The 27,422-nt window shown below is 34.0% G+C and overlaps 1 protein-coding gene across 2 annotated transcripts in view; it reads right to left on the bottom strand.

The window, feature by feature from the left end:
- The window catches only part of ATRNL1 (attractin like 1), a 754,994-nt gene that overhangs the window by 520,792 nt on the left and 206,780 nt on the right, over window positions 1-27,422 (bottom strand). For both annotated transcript variants that reach the window (XM_027063193.2, XM_053207126.1), the window contains exons 19-20: window positions 25,904-26,041; window positions 4,254-4,347 (exon numbers count right to left, since the gene is read on the bottom strand). In XM_027063193.2, coding sequence (XP_026918994.2) covers window positions 4,254-4,347; window positions 25,904-26,041 — 232 coding nt within the window. The remainder of the gene's footprint in view (window positions 1-4,253; window positions 4,348-25,903; window positions 26,042-27,422) is intronic.

Below are 27,422 nucleotides of genomic sequence, written 5' to 3'. Positions count from 1 at the left end.
CTGGTAAGTCACTCAACTACAACATCCCATGCTGAAGGTCTGTTGCCAGGAGCCACTTCCAGAGCAACTGCCTTAGTTGGAATTACCTCAGTAGCAGATGCTGAAGATAAGAGCTTGGATATGGGTGTTGGCCAGTTATCTGAGGAAGCATTGGTGACATAGTGGGAAATGTAGAACAAACTCTCTCCCCTCACTGGTTGAGGATGACATGTATCGGCATAAACTGCCTTACCCTTCCTGGTTGCACTGGGCAGAAATGAGTAGCTTTGGAACTAAAAGAGGAACAAAGACTCTCATACTTTAGTGGAATACCGGAAAAGTACAGGAAACTGTCCACTATAGCTTTGATGAAACCATGACAGCCAAGGGAGGTGGCAAGATACATCATAAGTATCTGCTACAACATTTAATCAAAACTTCTTTCACTTATTTTTATTTTATTAAGGAATATTATTTCCCACTGAAGAACACCAATTTCTTTCACAAGGGATTTTTAGAAGGCTGAAGAAATAAAACAAGTTTACTACTGACTTCTTTACACTATTGCATTGAAAAGTGAGAATTTCACAGTATCAAGTTGTATTTCACAGAATGAAATACGTGTTACCTTCACATGTAAAACTGAGAAATTTTTCAAAAATAATGTTGTGTTTTCTTTGAAGTCTGCATGTTGCTCCTCAAAAGTACACAATTTTCATAGAGAATACCACCTCACTCATTACATATTTATCTTATAGTTCATATCTCCATTATACTCATGTTATAAGTTACCATTCTCAGTTCCAAACTGTTTTTTAGGTCAGAGCCAGAATGAGAACTGTCAAGATAAATAATGCCGTGACCCTTTAAATGAGTGTTTTGACCTCATTACTGTAGCCCTGGCAACTGTGTCTGCCACTCCCTTTCCCCCAGCTTACACCACAGGAAATGCATTCTTAAAATTTTCTCCATTTTGTTCCTTTAGCAACTGGTGGGCTTCACTGGGGGAGAGGGGATACTCTAAAAAGGGTTTGGACCCCTATCAATTCCTGTGGCCGCAGGAGCTTGCTCTCCAACAGTGCAAACCTGAACAGCCATTTATCAACTACCTCAGCTCAGCTCAGCTCTCCTAAGCTTCCAGTTGGTTTCACTCCAGGTAACCCAGCGTTCCAGTCCCCTCTCTCCCTGAAAGCTCCTGTTTCTCTCTACTTTTTTGGCCATTTGGTTACCCTGTGATCTCAGTTCTCCAATGATTTCCAGCAAGCTCATGGATTTTCAGTTTGCCCAGCTCTTTTTTTCTTTCACTGTAAAGGTGGGACTGATGGGTACTATTTCCAGCTCTCTATGTCCTTACGCAAAAATCGGAAGTGCTATAATCACTTCCATTTTCACTTCTTTCTTTGCTTTACTGATGTAGTTTCCCCTTCTGTTCACTGTGTTCTATACCCAGAACATTCTACCTCCTCCTTCAAGTTTCAGCTCAAGTATCCTCTTCTCAAACTTACCTAATCCCTCCAGGGTGAATTAATCCCTCCCTTTTCAGTACTCCTTCAACACTTTCTTCATTCCATTCCATTAAATAAGCTTACTGAACCCTTACATTGTGGTACTGATGATATGGTCCCCAAAGAATGTCATTCTAGCAAAGGATACAGGCAAGTACACAGATAATGCAAGGAACAAATTAGCACATAGCAAAAGAACCAATTTCAGTTTGAGGAGGTTATGAAAAATACACAAGAAGATGTGAAGTCCAACTACATACTTAGAGCCAAAAAGAAATTATCCTGTGAAGAGGGAGAGGTTCACAAGCACTTCAAATCACTAATACAATAAATTAGTACATTATATTTTGGCTAGTGTCTCCATTGTTAGCCCGAAACTTTAAGGGCTACTTTAAGCAAAAACTGTGTTATTCATCTTCATTAATAGTACAAGCACTCATTTAATAATTATTTAGTGATTTGAATGGCTAGCTTTGCTTCCTAACAAGAGTCTCATTTTCAATATATGCACACTGTAGAAAATAACTGCTTTAAGAATGATGATCCTATTTTCATTGCCCCACACTCCAAAGCCAAATAAATAAAATGAAGAAAAAATAATGAATATAATTCTATCTACAAAGACCATCTAAAAAATACTATACTAATTAACATTCCAATTTTTCCCTGCTTATAAAAATCATAAATAATAACTAGGGCAAAATGTACTTTCATCATTCAGAACTATATAATTTATTGTTTTACTATTTCATACGTATGCCAAACCCTGTAACTCTGTATTTCTAAGCTTCTAATCCCATGAGTTCCATGAATTAAAACACTGCTCTCTCTAATCTGGAAACAAAAGTATCTTACTACAGTACCACATCACATAAGAGATAATTATTATAAATGATTGTACCATTTATACAAAACTACAGTACAAATTTAAATTGTCAGTTTTAATTGATGGAATACTGGAATCTCAGAACAAAAATAAAATATTTATTGTTTATGACCAGAACCTGATATATGTTTCATGGAGGGGGAGAGTGAAACAAGAAGCAATGCAAAATAAAAATATAAGGCTCTTGTTAAAATTTTATTAAGAATTTCAAGATGGTGAAAGCAATGCATTAACCCAAGCATGATGCCCTTCTAAGCATGAAGCCCTGTGCAAATGCACAGACCAAGAAGGTGGCCTGCTTATGAACACTAATATTCAGCAAAATATTAGAAGTATCTGCTATATTAGAACACAGAACTCTGACTTAATTTCCAATGGTACTGAGACCAAAACAGCCTTCCTTAATAGGAATTTCCCTAAGATCTTATACTTTCACCTCCTTTTTAACAGACTGTGGAGAAGGAATAAAATATGGTTGTGCTCACCTTCTCTGAACTTAAAAACCTATGATACCCAAATGCCTAGTCAAAGACATGATCATCTACCGTGAAATGTTTAAAATAATTCTACAGCAAATAGCATATTTGTTTTAAATAAAAACAAACAAAATGATCATTTTCCATGGTTAACAGGTCTTTGGATATAAAAGTTTTAGAAAATCTTTTATTAGTTTTTTCATAATTCTATACTTATTAGAGTTTATGATTTGTGTCAAATACATTTATATCTAATATAAGTAAGTATATACAATTCAGAACCATAAAAATTATTTTAATATTATATTATATATTTAAATAAGAAAAAGAGAATGTTTAAATAACATCAAACAGCTGCTTTTTAGGGTTAATTTTGGGCAAGGGGAGAATAAATCTTGAGAATAACAACTAAATTATAATATATGTACTGCTGAAATGAGCACTAACAACTATATTATAAAAAGACAAAAAGCATTCATAAAACTACTAAAAGCAGAGTAACAAGAGTGGGTTCATGTCTAGTAAAACGGAAAAAGAAGAAAAGTATAAGAACAACTTGAAAGTCTTAAATGACTACAATTTTAATTAACAATGACAGATTCAAAAGAAAGGCAAAAAACATTTGATTGGAGTTATTTATTTAATAAGATATGGAGGAAAATTATAAAAATAAAATTCAACTTTGATATATGTGTTTTCCAAAAATTTAAGAGTATTTCTTTTTTTTTTAGAAAGATACTAAAGACAGAGGCAGCTGGGTGGCTCGTCAGTTAAGCGTCCAACTTCAGCTCTGGTCATGATCTCACAGTCCATGAGTTTGAGCCCAACGTCAGGCTCTGTACTGACAGCTCAGAGTCTGGAACCTGCTTCAGATTCTGTCTCCCTCTCTCTCTGCTCCTCCCCCACTCACACTCTGTCTCTCAAAAATAAATAAATGTTAAAAAAAAAAAAAAGAAAGATACCAAAGGCAAACATATTCTATGGGTTCTATTTTAAAGGCTCTACAAAACGGCCATCTTAAAAGGCTTAATTTTGGGGGTGCCTGGGTCGTTCAGTTAGTTGAGCATCTGACTTCATCCCAGGTCATGATCTCACAGCTTGTGAGTTCCAGCCCCGCATCAGGCTCTGTGCAGACAGCTCAGAGCCTGGAGCCTGCTTCGGATTCCATGTCTCCCTCTCTTTCTGCCCCTCCCCTGTTCACACTCTGTGTCTCTCAAAAAAAAAAAACATTAAAAAAATTTTAAAGCTTAATTTTTCATGAGAATTGATAAAATGCAACTGAACTTAGTTTACAATAATATTGGCTGCTTAACTAGTATAACACTAAACTTAAAAGAGAAAACCTAAACAATTAGTTTACAGCAGAAATTCAATCCACAAAAGTTTTAAAAATTCATTTTTACTTACAATTGACACTGATCACCTTTTATTCCTTTAGTTGTGCAGAAACATTTTCCTGTGTGCATATGACAAATGTTGGCATGGCCACTGCATGTACAAGCTGTAAGTCAAAACAAAAATAACACTTAATATTCTCCATCAAAAACTTGTATCACATTTCCGGGTATTATTTTTATCTTATTTTTATACTGTGTATTTTCTCCCTGCCACCCAAAAACTAGGGTTACCACATAAGTTATCTTTAACTAAAGGCAAGTAAATTCACTTATTTAAAAATTTTGTGAAACTCTTTAAAGTTTTGGGGGCATCCTTAAGTTTAGTATGGATACACATATTATTGTATTCTTCTTTGGGTTCCTTTCCACTTCTGATTTGCTACATCTATTTGATGAAATGAATTTCAAAGAGTACAAGAGTTTTGGAGTCAAACAGCTTGGCATTAAAATGTACATCTATAATCACCAGCTATGTGACCTTGGGCAATTTATTTAACTTCTCTATGCTTCAGTTGCTTCATCTGCAAAAAAAATGACAGTAATACTTAGTTCTTAATTGGATGTTATATGTAAGTGATGGATCACTAAATTCTACTATATATTATACAGTATACTATATGTTAACTAACTAGAATTTGTAATAAAAAATTGAAACAATAAGTAAATAAATAAATAAAAATACTTAGCTCTTAGTAGGGATGTGAAAATTAAATGAGATCATGTGTTTATTTTTTTAATATGAAATTTATTGTCAAATTGATTTCCATAGAACACCCAGTGCTCATCCCAACAAGAGCCCTCCTTAATACCCATCACCCACCATCCCCTCCTTCCCATCCCCCATCAACCCTCAGTTTATTCTCAGTTTTTAAGAGTCTCTTATGGTTTGGCTCCCTCCCTCTCTGACTTTTTTTTTTCCTTCCCCTCCCCCCATGGTCTTCTGTTAAGTTTTTCAGGATCCACATGTGTTTTTAAATATCTAACACAAATCAAGCACCTAATATATGCAGCTATTACTTCTACTGTTATTATCACTGCCAATGATATAATAAAAATAGTTCTATACCATGTCAAAAAAGCATGCCTGTTTATTGCCCCCAAACCATCTAAATAAGCTTCTCAGATCATTGTCAGTTTTAGTATTCCAGAATATTAACTGAAACATTCCATGGTGTAATAGTTACACAATTTGGCTCAGGTGAACTCATTTCATCTTACTCTGCATTCCTTATTAAAGAGTAGCATTCCCATTATTTGGAACACCAACTTCATATTTAATTGTGCCTAACATCCAATTGATTGGTAGGTTCTAGTTTCTGCATGCACAATCCCTCTTGTATCTAATCCCTCCTTTTCATTGTGATAGCCACTAATTGGTAGTATAGTATTGTCATTCACCTTCTCTTACTGACACCAATACAATCCCATATCTGATCTTTCTACCTGGGCTACAACTCATTGCCAATCCTAAAATATAGTCTAAAGAGACAAGGCCAACCAAGTCACTAGCCCTTTCAAAGACTTTCGATGAGAACTACACTGTTCCTACACACCTCCATCTAGTTACATCACTCTCTTGATGAAAATGAAACAATGTGGTCTTTTCCTGATTCAGATATACATATACAAATCAGTTAATGAGTCACTGGTTTTGATCAAAGTATAAAATATTCTAGAACACTATGCACCTTTCTAATTGCTTAAGATTATCTGCTTTCATGATTAATATAAAGTAAATACACCCAACCCTACCCTAGTTTTGGTACTAGGTAGATTTTTAAGAACTTGGGGTTGTTTTTGTTTTGTTGTTTGTCTGTTTTTTGCTAGAAGAGATTTCCACAGAAAACCATGATTGCTTCCTCTTAAAGAATATTTAAATAAATGAGCATAATTTTCCTTTAAGTTTGTAGAATTAACTATGGAAACACAACATGTGAGAATTACAAAAAAATGAATGACAATGGGTAGTATTGCAAGGAATAAAGAAAACTATCAACAAGCAATAATGGGTCCCTAAGATGTATTGATTACATCTAACTTCAGAAATAGTAAATGAACGTACCATGATATCTTAGTATTAACTTGCAGAGTTTCATATTGTTTTATATTCAGAACTTTACTAAAAATAATGATACACATTAATATTTTAAAACTCAGATAAACCTTTTATTTACCCTTTATGGCAGAACTGGATAAGAGTTATGTTTGCAGAGTTTCTTAAAAGAATTATCATTGTATAGTAGCTTTAATAATTCCTGAGACCAAAAAAAAAAAAATTGTGTTAAAGTACCTTTTAATGTAAGCTCATTTTGAGAGAATTCCCTTATGGTTCTGTACTTCAGGCTAAAATGGCACAAATGTATTCTAAATTCAATTTTTTAAGATTTATACTTCATGACACTGTTGAAATTATTCTGTTGTCAGCGTTTGAGGTTATCTTTTTATGCTGAATAAGCACCTATGAAACCATCATACGGTGGCCTTTTGTTTGGCAAATTTTATATGATGATGATTTTATAGCCTAGACATACACTAGAGGGACATTATGCGGTCACATGTTATTTCTCTTCCTCTACAGTATAAAGCTGAAATATCAACTTATAAGCAAAACTGAACAATAAGAATAGAAAAAAAAGATGTGATATGGGTTATTCCAACAAGTTGTACATGAGGAATATACTTTGAAATATGAAACCAAAAAGCAGTCATTGGCAGTACTTGTTGCAAAGTCAGTTCATGTGCCTAAGTAACTTTCATGGTTCTATCGTTACTATCTGTGGAATACCTATAGTAATAATTTATGGAAGTTTGGAAATAATGCCCATTTAATATCCTTTGTATACTTCCAGCATATTATACTTGATTTTTAGTAGATATGCTATATATTATATTTTAAAGTGGTAAGAATTCTGGCAAAGGCAAATGTTCAAATAGCTAACCTAAAGCTCTATTCTTCAAACTTACATTTTTATTTACAACAACAAACTTATGTATGAAAAGGGAAAACAGAATATAGTGGTTTCTTTTTGATATAAACATGAAATGCTGATACCAATAATAACCTTAGCAATCTGATTTTCTCACTAAAAATGCAAGAATTACAACTTTGCCATGTACCTGTTGTTGAGACAGTGTGATCAGTGTGATTTTTTTTTTTTACTGAAATAATGAAAGGTCTCATTTTTTAAGTTTTTTTTATGTTTATTTATTTTTGAGAGAGAGACAGAGCATGAGCAGGGAAGGGGCAGACAGCGAGAGAGACACAGAATCCGAAGCAGGCTCTAGGCTCTGAGCTGTCAGCACAGAGCCCGACGCAGGGCTTGAACTCATGGACTGCAAGATCATGACCGGAGCCGAAGTCGGACACTTAACCGACTGAGCCACGCAGGTGCCCCTAGATAGATCTCATAATTAAAAACAGACCATCTAACTTACAGAAATGACTTTGTTTAGTTAGGATATTTGACATCTGTACTTGCCTAAATAAAAAGTAGTAAAACTCAGTTATTTAGTCCTAGATCCAATATTTACTAAATAATCTTGGGTGTAAGGCATTGCTCTAGAACTGTAATTGGATGGGAAACAAGAATCTAGAACTAAGTAACTGGAACCTTCAGGCAAATGGCACTGTATCAAGGATTTCAGTTATAGATTGGAAAGTCATAAAGTGCCAGGCTGTAAGATTTTTATTTTATATTCCAAAGCTAACATTTTCAAAAATGGAAAGAGAAATGCTAACATCTATTCTAACTGTATCCCTGAGGCCCATTTCCAATTCTGTATGGGCCCTAAGCTAAGACTGTGTTTTACATTTTTAAAAGATTATGAAGAGAAGGAGGTGAAGGTGGCAATAAAGGAGGGAAGGAGGAGGGGAAGGAGGAGGCAACAACAGCAGCAACCGTATCTGGTCTACAAAAACAAAATTTACTATTTAACACTTTAGAGACAGAAAAAAAAAGCCAATCCCTAATCTATACAGTCTGGACTCACATAATTTGTCAGTTTTCCCGAAACCACATTTAAAACCACTTGGTTTTGTTTTCCTAATAGAAGAGAACCCTCTCCTATTTAAAACAATTAAAATTTTTCACCAAAATGAATTTTAACTCAACTCTTCTGGAATTGCATTCTCAATACCCTGTGTTTAGTTTTATAAAAGAGTAACTTTAGTCTTGTTTCATTTTCCTTGATAAAAGAAATTGAGTCATACTTTATTTTCTTACTCTAGCCGGCTATATTTCTTGACCATTGCTAATGACTGCTTAAAGTATTTAAACCCTTTGTAATTGATTTCTTATATTTTATTTATTTAATCTAGTTTTTATTCAACTAAAAAATGAACAAATGGGCTACAAATGAGGCAAGAATAAAACATTAGAACACATTCACAAAGCAAACACCAATATCAAAAGAAATACCAGTTTTGTTCCCTCATTGTCCTACCACCAAAAATCACTACTTGCCTCAAGTTCAAATTCTTAAGTTCAAATTGACTGAATTTTTTAAAAACATCTCTTTTGGGGGGTGCCTGCACGGCTTAGTCAGTTAAGTGTCTGACTCTTGGTTTCGGCTCAGGTCAAGATTTCATGGTTTCATGGGTTCGAGCCCCGCGTCAGGCTCTGTACTGACAGTGCGGAGCCTACTTGGGATTCTCCCTCTCTCTCTCTCTCTCTGCCCCTCTCTTACTCACACTGTCTCTCTCTCAAAAGTGATCAAAATTTTTTTTAAAATATATCTTTTTGAATCTGTATTGTTTTCAATGAAGTTACTTTAAAAGATGCTTTGAATACTTATTAATTGATGAATCACATAATCTGAAAAAACATTAAGTATTCATTATGTTATAAATATAAAACATGAAGTAGGTTAATAACAATACCAATATTTTGTATCTATACATGACTATACTATTTCTGAGGTACTTTCACACATATTACCTATTTAATCTTTCACCATTCATGTTATTATACACATTTGACATAGGAACGGCTTCAAAGAAAAAACAAAACAAGCAAACAAACAAAAACATAGCCATGCTTATACATCTAGTAAGTAGTGAAGTTAAGAATTATATTCTGGGATTCCTTAAACCTCTTATCAGAAAATATATGTTTGCATGTGATGAATTTATGTACATATAGACAACATGTAGCCTACTGACCACATATGTTGTTAATTTCAAATTGATTTACAATGTACTTTTTAAAGTTCAAAAGCTTAAATCACTACACTATACTGTACACTTGAAACTGATTTAATACTGTAAGATAACTGCACTTAAATTAAAATAAAATAAAATGTAATAGAAATAAAAAGTGTTTAAAGCTGAAACTGACCACACATATTTTACACACACAAACCAACCGTCACAATCATACACACTAAAACTATTAGTTTTACAAGGTTGACTCATCATTTGCAGATTCATTAATATACATATTAAAAAATCTAAAGAGAAAAAAATATTGTCACTCTAGACGCTAAAAATTCTGACAAAAATAAATGTTCATTCCTGATAAAATATTAAAGAAAACAGGAATGAGATGATACTTCTTAGATAACTATATACATCTACAGACATTATATACAAAAATAATCAATATCTTGCGTAATAAGGAAACAATGGAAGCATTTTTTTCTGCTAAGAACAGGAACAAAGCAAGACTACCCAGTAACTCTTTTACTACTAATATTGTACTGGAGATATTAGCCAGTGTAATTATACAAGAAAAATTAATTGATACTTAAGAACTAGAAAGAAAAAGTTAAACTATCTCCACCTGGAAATGATACAGTAGTATGCCTGGGAATCAATCCCAGAGAAGCAGTAGTAACACAAACTAAAACATTAAACAATCCAGTAAAGTAACATAATTAAATAACATACTGAAACCAATAACCTTCTAATAATAAAAAACAGGTAACAGATAGAAAATTAGTTTATAATTGGAATGAAGAAGATAAAATATTTGGGAATAAATTTTTAAAAAATATATGCAAAATCCATTGTAGGCATAAAAGTAGTTGTGAATAAATAAAAAAAAAATGTTGCTCTTGAAAAAAAAAGCAACCAACATCACAAAGATGTCAGTTCTGTTTGAATTAATTCATGAATCTTACATCTCAATAAAAATACCACATTTTGATGGGAATTAATTGATAACAATAATCATATAAAAAATAAACATGCAAGAATAGCCAGGGAAACACTAAAAAAGCTTAAAAAAAACCAGCCTACTAGACATTAAAACATTTATAAGCTCTCTATAATTAAAACACTGAGATAATGGCACATCAATGGAGAAACAGCTCAGCAGAGTACAATAGAAAATCCATAAATAGAACCAAATACATATGAAACTTTAGTATATAAAAAGTGTCTATATTAAATCATGGATCAAAATGAATTTTTTAAAATAAATGTCACTGGGACAATGGATAGAAAAAGGTTACATTATATTTTTTAATTTTTAAAATTTATTTATTAATTTTGAGAGAGAGAGAGCACAAGCAGGGGAAAGGCAGAGACCCAGGGAGAGAAAACCCCAAGCAGGCTCCGCACTGTCGACATGGAGCCTCACGGGACAAACCGTGAGATTATGACCTGAGCTGAAATCAAGAGTCGGTAGCTTAACTGACTGAGCCACCCCAGGCACCCCCCAAAAAAGGTAACCTTAGATCCATACTTCACACCATACACAAAATTAAACTCCAAAAGCATCAGTGACCTAAATGTAAAAAAGTAAAACTATACAAGTAAGCCAAGAATATACAAGTAACTTAGATAACTAGGATGTAAAAAAAAAAGTTTTCTAACTCTAATTCTAAGAGTGATAATTTTGGGGCACCTGGGTGGCTCAGTCGGTTCAGCATCCAACTTCAGCTCAGGTCATGATCTCAAGGTTTATGGGTTTGAGCCCCATGTCAGGCTCTGTGCTGACAGCTTGGAGCCTGGAGCTTGCTTCAGATGCTGTGTCTCCCTCTCTCTCTGTGCCCCTTCCCCACTTGGGTTCTCTCTCTCTCTCTCTAAAATAAACATTCAAAAAAACATTAAAATAAAATAAGTGATAATTTTGATGACATTAAAATATAAAGACTTCAGCATGGCAAAATAAATAATAATCACCATAAGCAAGGTCAAAAGACAGACCAACTTAGAGAAAATTATTCAACAGATAGATAATATTCCTAATAAGTAAAGAACTCTTGTCAAATTGAGGAAAAAATATGAAAATATCCCCAAAGAGAATTGAACAAATACACAGACAATTAACATAAAATATAAAAATGGTCCTTAGATACATAAAGAGAAGTTTAACTTCACCCATAAGAGAACTAAAAATTAAAACACTGATTTACTAATGATTTACTAATTTTCACCTATCAGACAAAAGTTGAAAAGTATAAAAATATATTCTGTTCACAAATCTATGTGGACATAGGTACTCTTATACACTGCTAGTGGGAATGCAGACTAGTACAATCATTGCTAGGAATACTGTGTATGTTTTTATCTAACTTAGCATGCTCCTTTTGAGGAATTTATCCTGATGAAACACCTCTTATAGTACAGAAATATCTATGCACACAAAAGTTTCCGCTACCATTACTGACATTTGAAATTATTGGAATTCGCCTAAATATTCAGAGTTAGGAGAACAGTTGAATAAACTGTGGTATATTCTCAAAATGCAGTACTAGGTAGCTATAAAAAGAATGAGGAAGATCTCTGTAAGTAACATGGAATGACTTCCAAATTATGTTATTATATGACAAAAAAAGTACAATAGACATGTTACCCTTTGTGTAAAAAAATAAGAAAATGTGCATGTTTCTGCATATTTAATTTAAAAAACATAGGGAGGATAAACCAGAGAATGGTTTGAGACAGGTTGCTTACAAGGCCTGAATAAGAATGTCATGGAAAGAATTGGGCGGGGGGGAGAGGAGGTAGGGAGGAAAATGACTTTTTGTACATTCCTGACTTTGGGGACCATGTAAATGTTTCACATACTCAAAAAAGAAAATAACATCAATGATACTGATGGGGTCCAGGTGGCCCTAAAGCTAACTAAACACAGATATAAATGAATGACCCTTACTCAGATGATTAACAACCACACTGAAGGAGGGAAAAAGAATGAACACAAGTACTTTTTTCTTTAACATTTACTTGTTTTTGTGACAGAGAGCACACAATGCAGGGGAGGGGCAGAAAAAGAAGGGACAGAGGATCTGAAGCAAGGCTCCACACTGACAGTAGTGAGCCGCTTCAAGGCTCAAACCCACAAACTGTGATATTATGACCTGAGTTGAAGTCGGACACTCAATAGCCTGAGCCACCCAGGTGCCCCAAACACAAGTAATTTTTAAACACAGTTAGAGATTATATGTCCTCACACTGGAGACAAAATAAATAAATAAATAAATGCTAACCTCCAATTAATATTCTTCCTTTTCACAGAGGTATGGGTCACAACTCTGGAAATACCTTCTGTACATTCTAAGACTGAAGAAATTAAAAAATATATGCTGTGGATAATGAAAGTTGGATTAAAAATTTGGAAAGTAGGAAGAATAGAATGAACCCTGTAGTAAGGGACAGAAAATTAGGTATTAGTGTAAACTCATGGATTTTAATATAAAATACAAATAGAGGTAAAAATGTGTACCAGTGTGTGTAGTTATGTATAAGAATATATATATGTCTATGGGTAGACACACATATATGCACGTATGTACACAGATATTTATTCTCCAGTTCTGTCTGTTGAGATGATCCAGAAATAAAGATGTCTTTGTAGCAAAGAGCCCACTAACAGAAACAGGGCAGCTTAAGAAATGCCAGTTGCCAGTCAGGGCAGGAATATTACAAGACAGTACCTAAAACACAAGAAAATGCTCAAAGAATGATAAAGTGTTCACTGATAGATATATGAAAAATAGATAATGATACAAAAAGATAGATAGATCATAGATAGATACATAGATAAGATATACAAACTAAAGAAGAGAAAGCTTTTCACTATAAAATCAAGCCAAATAATCAGTACAGAAAACTGATGAATGAGAAAATCATTTGGTAAAAATCATAAAACTAGTAGGTGAAAGTTTAAGAACTAATACAATACTCACAGTCTCAAAGTATCTCCCAAAAGATAGCTTTTTCATGACAGGATAAAAAGGTAACTTTACAGTACATAAATCTAGCAGACAACACTTTATCCAAACGTTCATACTGAACATTACCATTAACGGAACGATGATAGCATGTGGCTCATGATATGGTGAAAACAATTTAGCATAACTTCAGTGGTATTCCTGCCCAAAGTGTGTAATCAGAATATAATCATAAAGACATGCCAAACAAAGCCATACTGTAGCACATTCTATATACACACACACTACTAGGCTGTATTCCTAAACAATGTCAACATCACTAGATAAAAAGAAAGGCTCAAAAAATGTTCCAGATTCAAGAAGTGTAAAGAGACATATAAATGAATACAACCAGTAATCTTGGATTTTCTTTTTCTCTAAAGAACAATTCTGGGGGCACCTGGGTGGCTCAGTCGGTTACGCGTCCGACTTCGGCTCAGGTCATGATCTCACGGTCTGTGAGTTCGAGCCCCGCGTCGGACTCTGTGCTGACAGCTCAGAGCCTGGAGCCTGTTTCAGATTCTGTGCCTCCCTCTCTCTCTGGCCCTCCCCTGTTCATGCTCTGTCTCTCTCTGTCTCAAAAATAAATAAACGTTAAAAAAAATTAAAAAAAAAAGAACAATGCTGGGACAAATGGTGGAATCTAAGTAACGTCTACATTTAATAACAATACGCACCAATGTTCATTTCCTGATTTCTGTAACTATAAGGTTACAGAATTTCTAGTTTTTAGAAAATATCACTAAAGTATTTAAGGGATAAAGGCCTATCAAGTCTTCAATGATTAACTGAGACACCAAGAAGAAGGAAGAGACTGTGTATTTACTTGCAACTTTTGTATTAAATTATGTCAAAACAAAAAAAGTTAAATAGACCTTTTCAATTTTGAAAAGATTAAACATTTATACACCTCCCAAAAATAAAATACAGGCTTATGCTTTTGACCTGTAGGTAAATAACAACATTATGTTTAATAACTTTGAGGTGTTCTTGTTTCTCTACAAGTTATTAAGGGTTTTTTGTTTTGTTTTGTTTCCATTTTGAGAAGGGATGCTGTTAGCAATATGTGAAATAAGCAATTTCATTTCTCAAGAAAACACTAGACCTTACCATTTCAAGAAAAAAAACTCTTCCTCTGTGGATAATTCCCCAAATGTCTTCTATTACCGATAATATACCCAAATGCTCTCTTTTACTGAATGAAAGAACTAGCTGTTGACAGATAGAAGAATATGAAAAATATACTTTTAAAATACAAATTAGATGATAAAGTGAAATAGATATTTGGAAGTTAGCTGCCAACATTTATAGGACAATACATTCTGTTAAAATGACCCGAAAATTAATGCATCAGTGATGACAAATGTGGTCGGTAAGTTTGAAAAGTGAAACACAAAGATTCTATTTATCTTTTCTAGAAAAATTAGAAATAGAAGAAAATTATATAAACTGCACTTTCTTCCTTATGTAAACTTTATATAACTTCTTTTTTCAGTACTTAACAAAAAAACTTATATATAAAATATTGACTTACTGCTCAATAAGTTATGAGTAAAGAATAAAACATCATCTAAAATTATTAAAACCAATCTTCATTCCCAGCAAAATAAAATATACATGTGGAACCAAAATTGCTTCACTGTTCCCTCTATTAATGAAAAACAAAAGAGGTTTCTTTTTTTTTTAAGTTTATTTATTTTTGAGAGAGAGACAGAGTGTGAGTGGGGGAGGCACAGAGAGAGGGAGAGAGAGAGAGACAGACAGACAGACAGACAGACAGACTCTAAAGCAGGCTCCAAGCTCTGAGCTGTCAGCACAGAGCCCAACGCAGGGCTCGAACTCACGGACTGCAAGATCATGATCTGAGATGAAGTCAGACGCTTAACCAACTGAGCCACCCAGGCATCTCTATAGCTTTCTTTCTTTTTTTTTTTTTTAAAGAAAAATCAGCTTGCAAATAACAGTAAGCTACTTTTCTACCTCTTGCTCTAATGAAAATATTGGTTGAAACTAGAAAGTTACTTAGCTAGGAAATTTGAATTATTTTTCTTATAGATTATGTGCAAATGAGTAAAACAGAAAACACAAATATTGTATTTTCCTAGTAACACTCATATAACAAAATGCTAACTATAAACCAAGCACAGTACTACCACCTATGGAATGAGGATACAAACATAATATAAAAAATTAAAAACAAATAAGACAAACTTTTCTCAAGTCTGCATACTACTTAGAAAAACAAGTAAACAATGACTTACAAAAACACTGATGCCTATCACCATGGAGGTACCAACACTGCCTGAAGCTAGGAGAAATATTACAAAACATTTTCAGGCTGAAATTTCCAGAGATGAGACCTGGAAAATTACTGAGGGAGTTCAGAGGTACAGCAATGTCCAAGGAAGTAAACGTAGCTCAAATGAGTAAAGAGCTGGGTTTGAAGGAACGAGTGGCTGGGCCTGAGGTAAAAAGGTACAATATTATGAATGTCCTGGCCATAAAATAAAAGAATAATCAAAAGAGGGGCACCTGAGTGGCTCAGTCAGCTAAACATCCAACTCTTGATTTTAGCTCAGGTCGTGATCTCAGGATTCCTGGGTTTGAGCCCTGCTTGGGGCTCTGGCCTGACAGCACAAAGCCTGCTCGTGATTCTCTCTCCCCCTTTCTCTCTGCCCCTCCCCTGCTCTCTCTCTCTCTCTCTCAAATAAATAAATAAATAAATAAGAAAAGAATAATTAAAAGAAAGAGAGGCTGATCTGTTGGGAGACTATTAGAATCGCCTAGGCTAAAATACAGACACAACTGGATATTGCTGTGGCTTTGAAACGGATAAGACTTGACCACTGATTATAGCTAAGATTCAAAAAGATATGAGAGCATACAGGTTTGGAGTAGAAGAATGAGGTAGTTCACATTTGAATTCTGGTTCTAGCACCTGTAGGCATAACCTTTAACATGGTACTTAGGCCTATATTCTTGGTCTACTCACCTGAAAAATGAATATAATAGTATATACTTTATAAAATGCTTAGGATGAAACATAAAAATTTAGGCAAAGTTCCTAGCAATATTTCTGGCATAAATAAACTATTAACTATTATTTATATATATTATGGACTATTATTATATATTTATTAATAGATTATTATACATTATAATTTATTAATACATTTATTGTATTAACTATTATATACTTTTAACGTAATGCTTGGAGTTTAACTGACAAAGAAAATTTTGGTGTCATTAACTAAAATGTGGAAATACAGAAAAAGAGAAGTAAAGATGTGAGGGAATATGAGAAACAAGATAGAATGTGAAACAAGAAAAATTATTTTAGGGCACAGCATAAAAGGCATTATAAGTCTTACTAAGTAGTTTTTAATTTATTTCTCACTTTACATGCAATGAAAGATTTATGAAATGGTAATAAAATTACTGAATGTTCTTAGGACGAAAATTATGTCTTTGCTTCCCTTCTTATAAAGGAAATATAAAGGTAGATTACAAATGGAGACATTGTATGGAGGGTATAGAAATTGTAGAGAGGGTATTCATTCATTCATTCATTCATTCATTCATTCAGCAAACATTTAATGAGAAGTTATTCCATTTCAGCTAACCTGTAACATCCAACAGCAAAAGAAGAGAGGAATCGTGTGGGCCTAATGGGTATTATCAACAAGTAAGATGGGGATGAAGGGAGAAGAGTTTTAAATAACAAAGTCACTGAATTCAGTTTGTTGAATGAATTAATATGAACAGTAGTGGCCTTGTACAGAACGTTTGACAGGAAACCAAAAAACACATTAAAATTGTTTATTAAAATAAATACACAATAAAATGTTTATATACTTCTTTAAATCCTAAAAATACAGATTATTATTCTTATAAAATCAGTAGATGAGCCTGCAGAGAAAAAGCAAGATAAAAGGTATAGATAAAATTATTTGCAATTAAGAGAAAAGCAAATATTTGCATCCATATTCTATGGTATATAAAAATGGACCTTGAGAGAAAAGGTGTGCCTTGTTAATAATATATTAGAAGGATTTTAATATGGTTATGAAATACTTACAGAAAATACTTATGCTGATGCCTTCCTACACCTGTTCTAGGCATTTCTAATATATAATTAACTTGTCCACCACCACTAACTAGTGTTTGTGCATTATCTGAGCAATGAAAAAGTATGTATCCAAATTGGCATTTAGTGTAATTTTGCTTTTTAACACATCCATAAAAATCAGAATAAAACCAAATACATGCTTAGAGTTTCTTAGAGTAACCTCTAATTTTCTAGAGTATGCTAAATAAATGGTTGGCGTTTTAGAATAGGAGGAATACGCTCCATTTTAAATCTACCTTTTAGTGTTCACCCTAGGCCTGCCATTTGAAGCAAGTAAGAATTCCTTAACATTTGTATGATAGTATAAGGGCCATTTTTACTGTTAAATTAAATTATAATATCTAACATCACTTTTTAAACAACCAAAGGGTACCAGATCCTCATAACACAAAACCTCATGCTTGATAAGGGGGCTAAGGATTACATCGCATGAAATTAAAGAGAAATATTATACACTTTAAATAAAATAATGGCTTCTACCTAGTCGCAAATAGATACGTGTTGTACTTGTAAATTTAAAATCATTCAGTAGTTTTTAAAATTCCATGAGATACATTAGTGACACATTAATGATACATTAGTGATACATTAGTGATACATTAGTGATACATTCATGTTAATGAAAAGAAAGCATGCAAGTGACACACTTCATTGCTAAAAACATGTAACTAGAGGTGGAAATATTCTATATCATCAGGCCTAGAACCTTAAATAACACTACCAAATGCCAGAAGCTGACATGAAGATTAAGTTTAAGTTAGGATAGGTGGAAAGGAGAAGTTTGTGCAAATAAAAAATAGGAAAGGAGATCTTGAGGAAAGGGGGTAAGTTTAATAAAGGTACAAAAGTAAGCCAAGCAAAAGTTCCTCAACACTCAAAAGTTCAGTGACTATGTCTCCAGCAGTTTCATGAGGCTCAGCCCACAGACATCTATTTGAAAAGGCATCTGGGGCACCTGGGTGGCTCAGTCTGTTGAATATGTGATTCTTGACTTCGGCCCAGGTCATGATCTCATGACTCATGAGATTCAGCTTCATGTCTGGCTCTGTGCTGACAGCACAGAGCCTGCTTGGGATTCTCTCTCTCTGCCCCTCCTCTGCCCTGCACCTGTTCATACAGTAGCACACACAGTCATGTGTTCTCTTTCATTCTCATTCTCTCTCTCTCTCTCTCTCTCCCCCCCCTTCCCTCCCTCTCTCAAGTAAATAAACTTTAAAGAAAAGGCATCTAACAGAAGGAAGTAGTAAGCTGCACCTTCTACTACCCACAATCAAGGTCATTCTGAAATTACCTGACTTAATGTCGGGTCTAACTACTTTTCATGTACTCAGTTCTTGCCCTTTTGATTCCTTTTATGAGGATAGATAAAAAGAGCTCAGAATGATGAAGTAGATAAAAGATGATGAAGTAGATAAAAGAGTTATGAGTATCTGAAGTTAGAGGAAAACTTTGACCAGAAAAACAAAACATTTCAAAATAATTAGTAGAGAAAGAAGACAAACTAGCTAAAATACTGTAGAAGCTATGAAATAAAGGTTCTTTTTAATCATTCAATTTAAACAGGTAGCTCTGCATAGTTTTAAAAGCCTTTCTTGTTTTTTTTAATGTGTTTAAAGTTATCTAAAAAACGTTATTCTGAAGAAAATATTAAAAAATTTTTTAATGTTTATTTTTGAGACAGAGAAAGAGTGTGAGGCGGTAAGGGGCAGAAAGAGGGAGACACAGAATCTGAAGCAGGCTCCAGGCTCCGAGCTGTCAGCACAGAGCCCGACACGGGGCTTGAACTCACAAACTGTGAGATCATGACCTGAGCTGAAGTCAGATACCCAACTGACTGAGCCAGCCAGGTGCCCCACTGAAGAAAATATGTAATCAAAGTAAAACCTCATACCTATACCGTATACTAAATATCTATATCTAATTATATAATTATTCATTTAATGACCTGTCTTTGGGATATTTAAGTCTCAGGTTGGCCTTTATAATCATGTATACTAAGAAAATACAAAGTTTTGACTTTTTTGTGTCAAAATAATTAACAGAAATAAAATTTACATGTCAAGCAATTTTCAATTATCTGCAGTTTTAGATTATTCAGGTCAATGTTTCCAGTTTGAGAGTATTAAACTTCTTACACTTATTTCAAGAAACGCTCAAGTTCATTTGGTTATAAACTTTCAGCTCCTATAAACACCTGTAATATGTGAGAAGGGTTTGAAATTTAAAAATCTCCCATCATACTCAAGAGAAAGAAGAGTTCATTCATATTCCTTTTTACTACCCTCTAGGCTCAGAGGATAGTTGTGTCATAGTCCAGTGTATTTTTTGAAATATTAGATACTTCTGTAAGAGTCAGTTATGGGCAGATATCCACAATCTACCACAAAGAAAAACAGAAGTTGTATTCATAAGAAACAAAGGTAAAAACAGAACTGTCACTATGTTGACAGAACTCTTTTTTTTTCCAAAATTGGAAAATAATAAGAGTTTCTTTATCACATTAAAAATAAAAACATATGTAGGAATAAAAATAAATCAGCAGTGTTTATTATTCAAAAGCCTATGAAAAGAACAACAAATGAACTAAAAGACATAATTTAATAAATATTAGACTTTGCCAAAACCAATTATGAATGCAATGATAAATAATCTTATTGATAATACCAACTAATTCCATTAAACATCCTGCAAAAAATTAACCAAAAACAGTAAAACCTAGATGAAGAAAACTCTTGATCATACATGACTGCAACTTTTAAAATGCTTACATTTCATGATTTGGAGAGGATTTTTTGTTCTTATAATACATCTTTTTATGAATACTCAAAACAAGTACAGATAAATATTTTAAAACATTTTAGGGATTGACAGCATTATAGTCCAGTTGTCTCACATTGAGAACAAGGTACAATGAAAGCATGCAACTAATGATAAAACACGTAACACTGAAATTTATAAACTGAACTCAGCTCCAAAGGGCCTACCCAGGTCCTTCCGACAGAATTAGTCTTTTTCTCCCTGTTTCTATCATTCAAACTCCTCATAACACTATTATAGCACCCACACGATGTATAGAAATTTAAGTCCTCACACAGGGTTTTGCATATAGTTAAGTACTCAATAATAGTATGTGAATTCAGGGGTAATCCCTCATTGGAAAGTAATTCAGTGTGTTAAGTGTTGAGCCATTGTAGTATACTAAGCCATCCTATTCAATGAAGCATTCACTTATTTTCATTTACTAAAATTTATGAGTCAGATTGGAGATTATATGACAAAAATAATACTGTTCCAAAAGTCTAAATTATACATTCTTCTCAACATACTTAAGCCTACTGGTGTTATCAACTGTAATAATAAAAATAATAGTAATAATTGCAATAGTAGCATTCTAGAGTTAACATTTGCCAGAAACACATATTATTTCCTATGTAAAGTATCTCATTTAATCTTCACAATAAATTAAATTAGTCACACTATTTTTAGGTGAAGAAACTGAGACAATAAAAGGTTAAATAATTATCCAAGATACAGTGGCATTGCCTGGATATGGACCCAAGTAGTCGGATTCCAAGGCCCAAGCTCTTTACAATATTACACACTTCCATAGTTACAAAGACTGATAGATGATAGATAAATGATAGATAGATCACACACACATACACACATACAAACATACATAGATGAAAGGAAAGAAAGAAGGATGGAAGTAAATGGCAGGCAGCCCTAGAGCAAATTTGCATCAGAGAATCTTCCTGGACATCGATGAGAAACAAAGTAATTTTAATAAACCATTTTTAAAGTGTTTTGGTTTATTTCAAGCTTTTATTTAATTTCCATTTAGTTAACATAGTTAACATAGAAAGTAATAGTACTTTCAGAAGTAGAATAAAGTGATTCATCACTTACATATGATACCGAGTGCTCATCCCAACAAATGCCCTCCCTAATACCCATCACCCATTTAGCCCATCTCCCACCCAGCTCCGCTCCAGTAACCCTCAGTTTGTTCTCTATAGTTAAGAGTCTTTATTATGGTCTGCCTCTCTATTTCCTTTTTTATCCCTATGTACATCTGTTCCATTTCTTAAATTTCACATATGAGTGAAATCATATGGTATTTGTCTTTCTCTGATTTGTCTCACTTATCATAGCTCTCTCTAGCTCCATCTATGTTGTGACAAATGGCAAGATTTCATCCTTTTTTTGAAATTTTTTAATGTTTATTTATTTTTGAGAGAGAGAACGAGGGAGGAAGGGGCAGAGAGAAAGGGAGACACAGAATCCAAAGCAGGCTCCAGGCTCTGAGCTGTCAGCACAGAGCCCGACGCGGGGCTCAAACTCACGAATCCCAAGATCATGACCTGAGCCGAAGTCGGACATTTAACCAGCTGAGCCATCCAGGTCTTCCAAGATTTCATTATTTTGATGACTGAGTAATATTCCATTGTGCATACACACCACGTCTTCTTTATCCACTCATCAGTCAATGGACATTTGGGTTCTTTCCCTACCTTCACTATTGTTGATAATGCTTCTGTAAACATCAGGGTGCATGTGTCCCTTTGAATCAGTATTTTTGTATCCTCTGGGTAAATACCTAGTAGTGTAATTGCTGGATTGTAGTGTAGTTCTATTTTTAACTTTTTGAGGCAACTCCATGCTGTTCTCCAGAGTGGCTGCACCAGTTTGCATTCCCGTCAGCAGTGCAAGAGGGTTCCCCTTCATCCACATCCTCACCAACACCTGTCGTTTCTCGTGTTGTTAATGTTGGCCATTCTGACCAGTATTAATAAAACCACTTTGAAGAGTTAATTATAATAAAAGAATAGCTATAAATGTGCCACAGGTTAAGAGCAATCTGAGGAAAATCTAAAAGTACATTTATATAATATTGGCAACAATGTTAAATTGACTTTAGTAGACTGAATTTAAAAAATAATATCTGAATCTGCAGTACTTCTAAAGCCTTACCATTCAAACATAAACCTACTTCCTTCTTTCTCTTAATGTCATCAGAACTTTGAATTTTAATAAATGCATCTACTAATGAAAAATGAACTTTTTCAATAAGGTGAATAGAGAAATAGCAATAAATTTACACTTCCCATTTTTTTATAAATTGATTTTAGCCATGGCTGCATTAAAAATAATTCACCAGATGTGACATATTGTTGATTTAGTTTGATAGCTAATGTGGCCCTAAAAAATAAAAATGACTTTCATATATTACATCACCATAGAGAAGTCACAGACAGCAAAATATTATCTTGCCAACTTTAAGAAACAAGGAAACTATAAGGAATTATTTACAGCTTCATAAACTATCAAAGAATGTGCAATAGTGAATAAGATAGGCATTTATCTTTCATTCCCTTTAATTTTCCACTGCATTGTGCCTCAGCTTGCCAGATGTGTAATGTCAGTAACGAAAATTAACACAGAATAACTGAACTTAGTCTTAAACCTAGCACAGAAGTACCATCCCCAAAGGGGAACATACTTGTAAAAGCACTTAGGCCTACTGGAGTGATAAAACTTGCCATTCTAATTTAAAATATTTTGTAGCTAATACAGTTATTCAAATGTTCCTTTTGCCTATGTTGGCAAAAAACTAATACTTTGGTAATCCTCATGACATTGCATGGGCCAATGAATTCTTAGAAATGCACCCAAAACACAAGCAACAAAAAAATAAATATATAAACTGGACTTCATCAAAATTGAAAACTTTTGTGTTCCAGAGGACAGTATAAAGAAAGTACAAAGACAACCCGCTGAATGGAAGAACATATTTGCAAATCATGTATCTGATAAGGGCTTCATTATCTAGAATATACAAAAAACCTTTATAATTCAATGACAACATCAAACAACCAAAATAAAAAAGGGCAAAGGACTTGAACAGACATTTCTTCAAAGCTACAGAAATGGCCTATAAGCACATGAAAAGACACAGGATTTTGAACAAGTATTTGTACACCTATGTTCATCCCAGCATTCATCACAATACCAAAGGGTGGAAGCAACTCAGGGGTCCATCAATGGATGAAGGGATAAACAAAATGCATGTATGCACACAACAGAGTATCATTAGGCCTTGAGGAGAAAGGATATTGTGACACATGCTACAGCATGGAATACTGTGGATGCCACGTATTTCAAACTACCTACGGCACTCAAATTCATAGTGACAAAAAGTAAAATGGTGCCAAAAGCTGGCGTGAGGGTAATGGAGAATTATTATTTAATAATTATAGAGTTTCCATTTTGCAAGATGAAAAAAGTTCTGGAGTTGGATGGTAATGACTATCTTAAAACAATATAAATGCACTTATTGCCTCTGTGCTACAAACACAAAAATGGTAAAATGGTAAATTTTATGTTATGTATATTTTACCACAATTTAAAAAATAAATTGTTCTTAAATGGGCAAAGGACCTGAATAGAAATTTTCCAGAGAAAATCTACAATGACTATCAACCACATGAAAAGATAGTTAACATCACTAGTCATTAAGGAAATGCAAACCAAAACTATAAAGGGATATCATTTCATACCTACTAGAAGGATCAAATTTTTAAATATGGAAAATAACAAGTGTTGGCATGGATGTTGAGAAATTGGAATCTTTGACATTTCTGGTGAAAATACAGAATGATGCAGCCACTATGGAAAACAACTTGAACAATTTGGCACTTTTACAAAAAGTTAAACATAGAATTACCACGTGACCCCACAATTCCTCTCCTAGTTTATACACAAAAGAATTGAAAACCAGTATTCAACAAAGACTCGGCAATAAGGTTCACAGCAGCATTATTCGCAATATGCAAGCAGTATTAAAACTTCTAGAAGAGTCTTCATCTTTCCACAGCCAATAATGGAGGCTTTTCTGTGGGTGCTTTATGGGCAGTCTCCATTAGAAATAACGGATTAAAAATGTAAGGGACAAGGACCAATCCAGATATAAAAAAGGATTACTATGGGGGCACCTGGGTGGCTCAGTCGGTTGAGCATCCAACTTTGGCTCAGGTCATGATCTCACCATTCCCGAGTTTGAGCTCTGTGGTGACAGCTCAGAGCCTGGAGTCTGTTTCAGATTCTGTGTCTCCCTCTCCGTCTCTGCCCCTCCTCCACTCATATTTTAATAAAAAAAGGATTACTATAAAATTATAATTTAAAAGGAAACTTAAAAGAACACTTAAAAATTCTCTGGCATGGGGTGCCTGGGTGGCTCAGTCAGTTGAGCGTCCAACTTAGGCTCAGGTCATGATCTCATGGCTCATGGGTTCGAGCCCCACATTGGGCTCCATGTGACAGCTCAGAGCCTAGAGCCTGCTTGGAATTCTGTGTCTCCTTCTCTCTCTGCCCCTCCCCTTCTTGCTGTCTCTCTCTCACTCTCAAAAATAAACATTAAAAATTTTTTTAATTCTCTGCAAAATAAGAGGAAAAAGCAGCAGGATAGAGGGGAAGATAGAGAAAAGTAGAGTTTAGTAAACAAAAAAAAATGTGATGAGAATAGCACTTAAAATGCTCCTTTAGTGTGCCTCAATTCTTATTACATGACCTCTATTACATGTGATCTCATTCGATCTTTATCATCTGCCTTTTGCATACGAAAAAAAGGAGGCACTAAGGTTAAGTGGCCACGGCCAGACATGTAAACAGTGGCAGAGAGGGATTTCAGCCCAGGATTGACTGCAAACACAAAAATCTTACCTGATGTAAGGCATACACAAAACCTTTAATTGTTTCTTATTTCTAAAGTCAATACAATAATTTACTATTATTAAAAAACAACCAGGGACGCCTGGGTGACTCAGTTGGTTAAGCATCCGACTTCGGCTCCGGTCACAATCTTGTGGTTCTTGAGTTCGAGCCCTACATTGGGCTCTGTGCTGACAGCTCAGAGCCTGGAGCCTGCTTCGGATTCTGTGTCTCCCTCTCTCTTTGCCCCTCCCCCGCTCACACTCTGTCTCTGTCTCTCTCTCTTTCTCTCTCCCAAACATAAATAAATATTTAAAAAATAAAAATAGATATAGAAAACAATCAGCAGTGATTATTTGTGAACAGTGAGATTATAGGTGATTTTTAATGTATCTGCATTTGCTCAATTTCCTATAATAAACATGTATTCATTTTGAAATAAGAAAAAGACTTTTTAAAGTAAGTATACCACAAAACTGTTATAGCTCACATCGTCTCTAATGAATAAATACTACTTTCCAAAAATATTTAAGCTTCATGGGAAAAATTTTCCTTAATAAAATGTATTTTCCACAATAAGATAGTATGTTCCACAAGAGGTTCATCTTTCTCAACTTTCATTTCTGTAGTACAAATACACAGGTAAGGGAAAAACTACTTACCTGTGCACTGTCCTCCATTAGTCGGATCTCCGTAATAACCTGGCATGCAATCTTGACACTGGTTTCCTGTGGTGAGATTTTTACACTGTTCACACACGTTATTATTGACGCAAGTGCTATGTCCATTACACTGGCAAGCTAAAGAAAAGAGTAAAAATATTACAAATATCTGCATAACAATAGCAAGTATAATAGCTATCAAGACAAAGAATTTATTTTACAAATTTGAGTGATAGCAAAGTCCAAAGGACATTTCCCAAGTTTTATTTTTATCACGTATAACATATGTGGCTCAAATATTAAAGCAGGACAATTTATACAGTAAATTCCGTGTTAAAATTTTGTCTAATGCTCTATAATATGTTGGGGCAAGCAATAGAGTAAAACATAAAAGTTATAGCCAAAAAGAATACTTTTTAACTATTCCTTAAAGATTCATGTATTATGTGTATTAAGTTATATAAGCATAAGACTGAATAATATAGCTTTGATAAAGAATATTAAAAATGCATCTTATTATATTTACACATAACAACAAAGGATCAATAAATACAGAAAACTTTGAGACTATACACGTCCTTACTTGAAAAAAATACGTGTAGAATTATCAAAAAATAGCACTTTTAAATTAATATACACAAATGTTTCTCTTCTTTGGATAAGAAAAGCTTCAAGGCTTAATAAAAATTCTATTTGTGAACTAAAAAGAATCACATTTAAAGCCTGACTTTTTATGTCTTCATAATATAAAATTTAATAGGTTTTGATATTAATTTTACAACAGAATCCAAAAATTTCAGATGAGAGATCAAGTTCATATATGAAAGCTCACACCTTTGGTGCTTATTTGGGGCATAATGACTTGGTTTGGTAACTGCTTGCCCAAACACCATCATCACTGCCACCCTCATAATCATCTTCATCATTATTACAACTAAGATAACATTTATTTGAGGTTTCCTTTACTTTGACCAGGGAAGCCAATGTTCAGTCAACCCATTGTTTGTGGCTAGCATCTATTCTAGTTGGTCAGTGCACATACTAGATCTGTTTTAAAATATATAAATACCACCCCATTGCCACATAGTATACCAGGTGGTTTACATGAATTACATCATTTAATCCTCACAACGATTCTATGTGGAAAGTACTACATCAGAGGACCATTTCTAAGATAAGCAAGCCTGGGTAAAGCAACTACCCAAAGTCACGCAGATAATTAATGCCAGAAACAAACACACAATCAGGAAGTATGAATCAAAAGACCAGACATTAAATACCACCTCTTGTGTGTAGAAAATTTGAAAGTGAGAGGGAAATCCTGAGACTAGCATAAGGTTATCAATAAGTGTTAACCTCAAAGGATAAAGAAATGCACTGGCAAAAACAGTGAAAACCAAATACCTATACCTTACAGAAATTTTCAGAAGCATAACTCTACTATAACACAGGATAGAAATAACACAAAGTCATCATGGGAAAAGGCTAAATAATCATCATCCTCTTTATAAAATTGAGG

The sequence above is a fragment of the Acinonyx jubatus genome, chromosome D2 (genome assembly GCF_027475565.1).
Source record: "Acinonyx jubatus isolate Ajub_Pintada_27869175 chromosome D2, VMU_Ajub_asm_v1.0, whole genome shotgun sequence".
NCBI classification, from domain to species: domain Eukaryota; kingdom Metazoa; phylum Chordata; class Mammalia; order Carnivora; family Felidae; genus Acinonyx; species Acinonyx jubatus.
Note: the sequence above shows the minus strand (reverse complement) of the source record. Positions and strands in the feature narration are given on the sequence as shown.